Source organism: Phytophthora sojae (genome assembly GCF_000149755.1).
Source record: "Phytophthora sojae unplaced genomic scaffold PHYSOscaffold_6, whole genome shotgun sequence".
Classification (NCBI taxonomy): Eukaryota; Oomycota; class Peronosporomycetes; order Peronosporales; family Peronosporaceae; genus Phytophthora; species Phytophthora sojae.
Window position 1 is genome coordinate 1,618,618 of NW_009258120.1, and position 10,218 is coordinate 1,628,835.

General features: G+C 57.2%; 4 protein-coding genes across 4 annotated transcripts; 2 read left to right on the forward strand and 2 right to left on the reverse strand.

Annotated features, from left to right (window-relative positions):
* Positions 1–1,934: 1,934 nt before the first annotated feature.
* On the forward strand, positions 1,935–2,315 carry PHYSODRAFT_512007 (hypothetical protein; the record flags this gene model as incomplete). The annotated part of the gene is made up of 2 exons (XM_009532460.1): positions 1,935–2,158; positions 2,195–2,315. 2 exons carry the CDS (start codon positions 1,935–1,937, stop codon positions 2,313–2,315), a joined length of 345 nt encoding a protein of 114 aa, XP_009530755.1.
* Positions 2,316–3,513: 1,198 nt separating this feature from the next.
* On the forward strand, positions 3,514–3,918 carry PHYSODRAFT_460270 (hypothetical protein; the record flags this gene model as incomplete). Its single annotated transcript, XM_009532461.1, has 2 exons — positions 3,514–3,767; positions 3,852–3,918. Coding segments are annotated over 2 exons (321 nt in total), but the record flags the coding sequence as incomplete, so codon positions are not given.
* An 844-nt stretch (positions 3,919–4,762) lies between these two features.
* On the reverse strand, positions 4,763–6,229 carry PHYSODRAFT_513650 (hypothetical protein; the record flags this gene model as incomplete). Its single annotated transcript, XM_009532462.1, has 2 exons — positions 4,763–4,923; positions 5,041–6,229. The coding sequence occupies 2 exons, from the start codon at positions 6,227–6,229 to the stop codon at positions 4,763–4,765; spliced, it is 1,350 nt and encodes a 449-aa protein (XP_009530757.1).
* A 2,239-nt stretch (positions 6,230–8,468) lies between these two features.
* PHYSODRAFT_510673 (hypothetical protein) lies at positions 8,469–9,800 on the reverse strand (the record flags this gene model as incomplete). Its single annotated transcript, XM_009532463.1, has 2 exons — positions 8,469–8,624; positions 8,685–9,800. 2 exons carry the CDS (start codon positions 9,798–9,800, stop codon positions 8,469–8,471), a joined length of 1,272 nt encoding a protein of 423 aa, XP_009530758.1.
* Positions 9,801–10,218: the final 418 nt, after the last annotated feature.

Sequence of the window (10,218 nt, forward strand, 5' to 3'; positions counted from 1 at the left end):
GGGGCGTCGTCACATCAGTCTTGACAACACTCCCACTCGACTCGTCAGCGACCACGATGCCCAGCTTCGTCCTGAGCGCGTCGAACTGCGGCGCCGCGATCGGCTTCGTCATGATGTCCGCCAGCATGTCGAGTGTCGAAACATACTGCAACACCACTTGACCGTCTTCCACCTTCTCGCGCACGAAGTGGTAGCGAATGTCGATGTGCTTGGTGCGCTTGTGGAACTCCGGGTTCTTGGCCAACGCGATGGAGCCTTGGTTGTCCTCGTAGATCTTCACCCCTTCATCGCTCGCCATCTCGCCCAGCTCGCACAGAAACACCTTGAGCCACACCGCCTCCTGCGTGGCCTCCGACAGCGCCATGTACTCGGCTTCCGTCGACGAGAGCGCCACCGTGCGCTGCTTCTTGCTTCGCCAGCTGATGCATCCGCCGTTCATCATGAACGCGTAGCCACTCGTACTCCGTCGAGACTCGATGTCGCCGGCCCAGTCCGCGTCCGAGTAGCCTTGCAGTCCGTCCTCGCTGCTCGCTTGAAACACGAGGCCGTGCGTCTTCGTGCCTCGGATGTAGCGGAAGACCCTCTTGAGCGCCTGCCAGTGTGTCGGACATGGGTCCGCTGCGAACTGGCTCAGCACTCCCACTGCCGCTGCGAGGTCCGGACGAGTCCCCACCATGAGATACATGAGGCAGCCCACGGCGTTCCGGTACGGAACATTCGCCATGGTCTCGTCGTGCTTGCAGCCTCCCTCGCACATGGCCTTGGTCAGCTTCAGACCCGGATCCTGCGGTGTCTTCACAGGGTTGCTCTCATCCATCTTGAACTTCTCGAGAATGTCCTTCGCGAACTTGGTCTGCCGCACCGACACCTTCCCAGTCGCCACATCTTGCTCGATCTCCATACCGAGAAAGTACTTGAGCTGGCCCATGTCAGTCATCTCGAACCGGTCACTCAGCGCCTGCTTCGTGTCCTTCAGCATCCTGTCGCTGCTGCTGGCGAGGACCAGATCGTCCACGTACAGTGCCACGAACATCATGTCGTGATTGTCCCGCTTCAAGTAGATGCAGTGGTCGGACTCGCACTTCTTGAACCCCAGCTTCAACATGAACTCGTCGATCGTCTTGTTCCACATCCGCGGCGACTGCTTCAGGCCGTACAGCGAACGCTTGAGCCGGCACACGTAGTCGGGTCGATCTCCGTCCACATATCCGTCCGGCTGCGCCATGTAGATGTCCTCGTCCAACAAGCCGTTGAGGAACGCGGTCTTCACATCCATCTGGTGCACTGTGAGCTTGTACTTGGCCGCCAGACTCAGCAACACCCGAATCGACGTGAACTTGGCCACCGGCGCGAACGTCTCGTCGTAGTCGATGCCGTACTTCTGCGAGAACCCCTTCGCCACCAGTCGCGCCTTGAACCGCTCGATCTCTCCAGACTGGTTCTCCTTCACGCGGAACACCCATCTGCAGCCGATCGCCTTGCGTCCCTTCGGCAGTGGCACCAGGGTCCACGTCTCGTTCTTGCGGAGCGACTCCACCTCCGAGTCGCACGCCTCTTTCCACTTGTCTGCGTCGCTGGATTCCATCGCCGACTTGAACGTTGTCGGCATCTCTCCCACTGAATCCACGACGTACGCAGCCTCGAAGTCTTCCTTCTCTTGTGCTGCGGCAGACATCTCGTCCAGCGGCTGCTGTCGTCTCGGCACCGCATACCGCTTGGCACTCGGAACCTCCACGGCTTCCTCGAGCGACTGCGTGCGCGGGTGTCGCTTGCTGCCGGGTTCAAAGTCTTGATTCCGCGCAGCTTCTTCTCTGTTCTCGTCTGATCCGGACTGAGTCTCTTCATCCGTGGTGTCTTCATCATCATCTGTCGGAAGACCCACCAACACCTCCTTCGAAGCGTAGTCGCGTCTCCCACCGTCGAAGACATCCTCCATGAACTGCGCGTCGCGGCTCACCAACACGCGACCGCTCTCGATCTCCTCGAACCGATACGCCTTCTCGTGCTCCGAGTACCCGAGGAAACGACAGCGCACCGACCGAGCGTCGAACTTCGACCGCTTCTCCTTCGGCACGTGCACGTACGCGTGGCACCCGAACACCTTGAGGTTGGCCAGCAAAGGCTTCTTGCCGGTCCAAACGTGGTGCGGCGACTTGTCGTGACTGATGGCGCGCGTCGGACACCGGTTGCGGAGGAACGTGGCCGTCATCACCGCTTCTCCCCAGTACTCCTTCGACAACCCGGCGTGCTCCAGCATGCAGCGCGCACACTCCACCAGCGTCCGATTCATTCGCTCGGCCACTCCGTTGAGCTGAGGCGTGTATGGTGGCGTGAACTTCTGCTCGATGCCGCGATCCGCACACAACTTGGCCATCGCACCCGAAGTGTACTCGCCGCCGTTGTCGCTCCGAAGCACCTTCACTCGCTTGCCGGTCTGCGTCTCAGCCAACGCGACGAACGCAGCGAACTTGGCAGCCACCTCCGACTTGTTCCGTAGCAGGTACACCACGCAGAAGTGCGACTTGTCGTCGATGAACGTGACGAAGTAGCGCTTGCCTCCGAACGTCGCCGTCTGCATCGGACCGCACACATCGCTGTGGACCACCTCCAGCACTTGCTTCGCACGGTTCGGCGACGACTTCATGAAGCTTACTCGCGTTTGCTTGCCGAGTGCGCACCCGTCGCACACCTCCCACTGCTTCACCGACGTCATTGGGATGCCAGTGCCGTAGCCCTTCTTGACGATGGCGTCGAGACCACCATGGCCGATGTGACCAAGTCGAAGGTGCCAGAGGCACGACGTGGTGTCCCCTTGGCGATTCTTCGAGCTTGCCGCATTGGCCTCGTCAGCAGGCGTCCTCGGCGTCATGCAGAGCTTGAACAGTCCTTTGCCTTCGCGAGCGCCAAGCTTCCACTTGAGACCCTTCGTTTCCGCGAAGCACCCGTCGCTCTCGAAGGTCACTGGCCCGACGTCCTTGGTGAAGCGGCCGACGGAGAACAGGTTGCGCGACAGCTTCGGGATGTGCCACACACCCGTGAGCACACCCTTCTTCATGCCGCGCGGTGTCTGCATCGACATCACGATGTCGCCGCTCCCCACCGCCGTGAACCACGCCGTCGTCCGCCAGATGCACGTCCACCGGAGAGATCTTCTTGTAGTTCTTCATGTACTCCTTCGAGTACGTCATGTGCTGCGTCGCACCCGAGTCGACCAGCCACATGCCGCTCAGCTTGGAGGCACCCGTGTCGCCACCAACCGAGAAGAGGAAGTCGCCAGAGTCATCTTCGACCTGCGCGACGTTCGCTCGTTGCGGCCTCTGCCGCTCCCCGTTCTCGCGGATCCGCACCGGACACTTGGCGATCCAATGTCCGTGCTCGCCGCAGTAGTGACAGGCGCTCGTCCTCTGCGCTTGCGCCTGCCGTCCTTTGCGCTTCCCGTTGTCGCTTGTCATGAACGCTTGACCTTGAGCGTGCGCGGTTCCGTCAGCACCGCCACCTTGTTCCTTGCGCTTCATGTCCTCGTGCAGGAGCCGAGACGTCACGAGCTCCCACGTCAGCGTGTCGGAGCGCGATTCCAACGCCGTGATGAGGAACTGGTACGACTCGCTCAGACTGGCAAGAAGCGTGATCACCAAGTCGTCCTCGCTGACCGGAGCGCCGACCGCGTCGAGCTGTTCCGCCAGCGTCTTGAGCTTGTTAATGTGCTCCAGCACATCATCACCTTCGTCCATCGTTGTCGTGAAGAACCGTCGACGAAGAAAGAGCTTGTTCGCCAGGCTCTTCTTCTCGAAGTGTCCCTCGAGTCTTGACCATGCATCATGCGCGTCCTTCGCCGACCGCACCAGCGGCAGCTGCGAGTCCTCCAACGCGAGACAGACGATCGCCAGCGCCTTGCGCGACTTCTTGCGAAACGTCGCTTGGTCCGCCGCGGTCGTGCACTGCTCGAACTTCACTTCCCCACTCGTCACTTCCCACAGTTCGCGCTCCTCCAGCACCATCTGCATCTTGAACTTCCATGTGTGGAAGTTAGTTCCGTCGAACTTGTTGATGCGGGCGGTCGCGGTCGGGGCGGCGTCCATGGCGAAGGCGTAGTCGGGGTCTTGGTCAGGGAAGACGGGGCTTGGGCTCATAACCAAAAGGAAGAACACTTGAGCAGTAGTTGGCAAAATGCAAAGTGATTCGATTCAGGTCCTTAGTTCGCAACCGCGTGCTACCTCTAAGCCTGCTACTGGATACCTCTTACTGGATACACCCTACTGGATTCTCTACTGGATACACAGTTACCTTATCCAATCAGAGAACGCCACGTCGATGCCCATCTTGTACCCACAATCTTGGCGTAATCACCGTGACGTAGTCATCGTCCCGTAATCACCTGAATGATTGCGGTACAACACAGTGAAGGTCACGCCGACCTCACTGATGACGCGTTCGCGTCACACGGTCGCTTGGCGAGGCGTCGTCACATCAGTCTTGACAACAGAAACGCCCTAAGATCCAACAGACGTGGCTCTCACTATAAGGTGGTCGAGAGGTTATCAACGTCTGTTAGATCTCAGTGGTTGAGCGGTTCTAAAACTACCTTCGTATCGAAAAGACGTGGCTCTCGCTCTCAAGTGGTCGAGAGGGGTCGTCGTTGAAATCGCTGCTGTCCCGAAAGAAGGTTTCAGGAATGTTCTCGGTGGTAAATTACGGTAAGGAAAAAATCTGCCGGCGTAATGTTCCATGACCCACTACTCTTGGCATCACCGCTCCGCTCCGCTTAGTCCAACTTGCCAACACCGAAGTTGCCGGTGGTCTGCTGCCACTCCTTCTCCAAGTCGCTCGTTTGGCCAGCCAGCCTTCTGGACTGAGACTCCTCCTGCTTGTAGCCGCTCGTCTGTGCAGTCTGCTGCTGCTCCTGTTGCTGCTCCTGCTGCTGCTCTTGCTGCTGCTCCGAGTCGTTGTTCTTCGACGACTGTTGCTGCTGTTGCTGCTGTTGCTCCTGCTGCTGCGATCCATTAGCCTTAGAAGACTGCTGCTGCTGCTGCTGAGAGCCACCCGCCTTCGAGGACTGCTGCTGCTGCTGCGAACCGCCCGAGCCAGTGGAACCTGGCGTGTACTCAATGAACGTCGAGACCGACTTGACCGTCTTCAGCGCAGTCTCGCCGTTGCGCGACTCGAAGGCGCCGCTGTCCACCAGCTCATTGGCCACGCACGCACGACCCAGGAGGCTCTTGCACTGGTCTTGGCTGCTCGCCGCGTACAGCGCGCCGTCCTTACCCGTGAAAAGAGGCATCATCGTGTTGCTGAAGTAGTTGCCCTCCGCGAGCACCCAGGCGTTGGCGCCGATCTCGAACGAGTGGCCCGTGTTGTTGCCCCAGAAGTTGTTGGCGACGTGCGCGACGACCTTTGCAGCGCTGTCGCCACCAATCTTGGGCGAGCGGCCCGACGTGCCGTGGATGTAGTTGTTGAGCATGCTGAACTTGGTCACGCCGTAGAAGATGAACGACCAGTAGTGGTGGCCGTCGCACGACGCCGAGTAGTCGGTGTTGCCGTCGAAGTCCGAGTTACTGATGGTCAGGGAGTCGGTGCTCGCCATGTTGGTCGTGAGGAACTGTCGGCCGACGTGCGAGACCTTGATGTGGTCGAGCCAAATGTTCTTCATGGCGGTTTTGCCGTGGTCCAGACCCTGGAGGTAGATGGCGTCGCCACCCCAGACGAGGTGTCGGTTGAGCTCCGTGATGTGGACGTTCTGGATAATGATGTTGTTGCCGTTGAGCGTGAGACCCTTGCCCTTGATGACGCCGCTCTTGCCGATGCCACGGATGGTCTTGTTGCCGGTAACAGTCATGCGCTTGAGAGCTGCGTTGTCGTATGTGATCTTCACCTTGGTGCCACCAGTGCAGCCGCCCGTGGTCGCCATGTTGCCGCCCTGGATGATCACATCCTGGCTCTTGTAGCCGTTGTTCTTGGCCATGCACTCGCGAGTGTAGTCCGGACGGCAACCCGTCTCCGTGGTGGTGCCCTCCGTGCCTCGGAAGTCGAACGTCTTGTTCAGCACGACCACAAGCGGCTCGCTGGACGCGAGGTACGAGACGAGCTCGCTGGTCGACTTCGGGTACACGGTCTTGCCTCCCGCTCCACCGGTGGCGCCGGCGGCGAGTCCCTCGGGCGAGCCGACAGAGAAGGCGTTGGCGTTCTTAGCGACGAGGGCCAAGACGGCGGCGATAGCGAATTGGAGGCGCATGGTGAAGTAAGTGTCTTGAGTTTCGCCGGCGAGTTGTAGTGTTCAAGGTGAGGCAAATTGAAGAGTGAATTTGTTTTTATCCTGGTTGTACAGATTCAGTAGCTCAAGACCGGGCGAGACCCAGGTTGACACATGAGCAGCCTTAGGTGTCAGCCCAGACAACTGGGCTCGTTGTCGAACGGGCTACCTTGACCGGTTTCAGTCATTTGGTATCTTTTTGGTGTCTGTTGGTGTTGTCCACCTGGTTGACAGGTCAATGCAAGTTTTCCCGTGTTTCTTTCGAAGAGGCTGGCAATTTGTTCGCGACAGACTTGTGGGTCAGAGGCGTTTTGACTCAGCGTCGTGGATAGTCTTGTGTTGTGCCGCACAACTTGTGCGCGGTCGCTTGAAAACGCCACCGGCTTCGCGACAGGAGAGTTTGGCGGCTGGTGGATTACAGTCCGTATCCACGTCATTTCGCACGAACGTGCTGTGCATGTATGTACAGTACCAGCATTGGATGCATGTTGGCAGGGAACACCGTATCTAGTCGAGGGAAACTCAATTTGTCGTTGTAGTCGACCGAGCTTCGCCATTTTCGCTTTCTATCGGACCATGATGCTATAATACTACAAGGTTTGGCTCTCACAATGCACCTCCCTCCTTCCCTGCAGCACCCAAGCAAGCAAGCTATCTATCTAGATACCTGTGACGAACTTCAGGCTGGAGGGGTCTGGTTTCTCTTCTCGGACGGTCGAACAGAAGGTATCGACTGGGACAAGATGTCTCTTGTGAGTCAGACGGAAACCGAGGAGAGATCAGCTGATCGTGGAGTATCCACAACCACAAGCGAGCGCTGGCTGTACCGAGCGGGCGGGCGCCTCGAGCTCGCAGATTCTGACGCTGTCGATAGCAGGCTCTCGTGCAAGACTTTAACAGCACGACGAACAAGCAAGCAAACAAACAACTACAGTATGACCTGCTTGTCGTGCTGTGGGTACTGTAGTACTGTATTTGTGAGGGCAGCTGCCTCGCAAATCGTTTCCTTCGATCTGCACCAGCCGTATTTCGCGACTTGGCTTCAACAACTTTCGCGACGTCCCGAACGGCTCTCTCATAATTATTATTAGATTAACGATTACCGCATCTGGTTTTCGCTGTTTGAATGTTCAATCGACGCTTCATTGCACGGCGCGTGTCGTCGTCCAAAACGGGGGTCACTGGATATACGACCGGTGCATCCAGCGTTGTTGACGTGAGCTGCGCCGTCAATTGTTTGGATAGGCATCTTTCACGGACCTGCAGTTGTGCTAAAGGAATCACCCCAAACGTTTTTGATCCCAGCACGATGGCCATAATTACGGCACCGAACATTATCTACTGTACAGTAGTGTTTCCGCGACGATACGAGCGGCTACAATGAACCGATGGGTATGCCAGAGCTTGATGTGTCCTATTAAGAACCCCCTAGCTTGTGGGATCGTTAGCTGCGATAATCTGAAACATTAGTGTTGCGACTGTAGGAGCCAACACTTGGCTCGAAGTCACCCGGCACCTTTTCACCGTCGATCCCGAATGCCCGGACAAGTAGTGCTCACACTAATCGTGCCTGCGCAACCTGTCATACCATCCACAGTACCGTAACGGTGGGTCTAGCGCTTTATCGCTCGCGAACTATGCTAGATATCTACTGCAATCTCCATGGTCGAATTTCCTGTTCACGACGCTGGAGCTTGCATCTTTCCTGAGACGTGCACCAGCCGCTTCGAAAGACCTGCCTTCAATCAATTGACTAAACTTGCGCGACTAAATCACTCCTGGTTTCATGTCCTCGTATGACAGCTGTTCTCACTGATCTCACGTGTAGCCATGCATCAAATCGGACGGCAACATACACCGGGCTAAAACGGTGTCCACGTCGACGGGGCGGATAAATGCTATTAATAAAGGTCGTCCCGGTGTTCGAAATGGATTGCTGTGTCACTATTATAAGTTGCGAAGATAAAACGAAAACTCTCGTGATGTATGTATGAACTCGCCAACAGGTTCGCGAAGAATTTTCCCGCTACCAATTTTCGTGAAGGTGAAAACTGTGGTGACGCCATCCTGAAGATTATAAGCTAATCTGCATTTTAATACTAGTACCGGTACTTTGATCGACAAACCATCGACTACATTATTGTTATTACGCTACAAAATCTAGAGAACTTTTAGCGAGGAAGCTCTAATTACAGAATGGCCTCTGTTTTCATCAACTTTCTTAGTCCAGCTTGCCGACGCCGAAGTTGTCAGTCGTCTGGGCGTACACGCTTTCCACGTCACTCGCCTGGATCGACGACTGAGTCGTCTCCGTCGACGGCTTCACGGTTCCAGCATCGGACTGCTGCACTTGCTGCTGGTCCCCCTCCTGCTGTTGCTGCTGCTGCTCCGAGTCGCTGGCCTTGGCGTCCGAAGTGTACTCAACGAACGTAGGGACCGACTTGATGGTCTGAAGCGCCGTCTCGCCGTTGCGAGACGAGAAGTTGCCGCTATTCACGAGCTCGTTGGCCACGCACGCACGGCCCAGCAGACTCTGGCACTCATCTTCGCTGCCAGCGACATACAGTGCACCCTCGTCGCCCTTGTTGTACAGAGGCATTCTCGTGTTGGTAAAGTAGTTGCCCTCAGCCAGAACCCAGGCGTTCGAGCCAATCTCAAATGAGTGGCCCGAGTTGTTGCCCCAGCAGTTGTTGGCGACGTGTGCGACGACCTTAGCAGCGCTGTCACCGCCGATCTTGGGCGAGCGGCCCGACGTGCCGTGGATGTAGTTGTTGAGCATGCTGAACTTGGTCACGCCGTAGAAGATGAACGACCAGTAGTGGTGGCCGTCGCACGACGCCGAGTAGTCGGTGTTGCCGTCGAAGTCCGAGTTACTGATGGTCATGGAGTCGGTACTGGCCTTGTAAGTCGTGATGAACTGGCGGCCGACACGCGAGATCTTGATGTGGTCGAGCCAAATGTTCTTCATGGGCGTGGTGTTGTTGTCGGTGCCCTGGATGTAGATGGCGTCGCCGCCCCAGACCAAGTGGTGGTTGAGCTCCGTGATGTGGATGTTCTGGATAATAATGTTGTGGCCCTTGAGGGTCATGCCCTTGCCCTTGATGACGCCGCTCTTGCCGATACCGCGGATGGTCTTGTCCCCCTTCACAGTCATGCGCTTGATGGCGGCCTTGTCGTAGGTGACGGTCGTCTCCGTACCGTTGTCGCAGCCACCCGTGGTCGCCATGTTGCCGTTCTGGATGATCACATCCTGGCTCTTGAAGCCGTTGTTCTTTGCGATACACTCGCGTGTGTACTGGGGACGGCAACCGGTCTCAGTTACTGTGCCCTCCGTGCCGCGGAAGTCGAACGTCTTGTTCAGGACGACCACGAGCGGCTCCGTCGCATTCAAGTACGCGATCAACTCGGTGGTGTTGGTCGGGTACACCGTCTTGCCGGTCGCTCCGCCAGTAGCGCCAGCAGCAAGACCGGGGGCCGTGCCAATGGTGAAGGCGCTGGCACTCTTGGTGACGAGGGCCAAGGCGGCGACGAGAGCGAGTTGGATGCGTCCCATGCTGAAGAAGCGAAGGTGTCTTGAGTACGACGACGAAGGGGAGACAGTGCTCAAGACCCAGTAAATTGGAAACTGAACTTGATGGACGACGGTTGCACGAGTACCAGGGGGTCGAGGCGTTGCTTCGCCAGGGTTGTTGTATCTAGTTCGCAAACCTTGAAACCCTTGAGTCAAGAGCTGTGTCTACCCTGGAACATGTGGATGGGCAACTTTCTGCTTATGGTATTGAAACTGTATCTTGAAGAGCTTTTGCACCAGCGTATGGTTGTGTCAAATCGCAGCCACTATGTAGCGGCTGATGAGGAGGAGGACATGGTGTTCTGACGATCGCGTCGCGGGAGATCTTACAATCACAGTTACACCTATGGACTCGCTCAGCTTGGAGCTTTACCGTATGCTAGCCAAGAAGGCAAGGCGT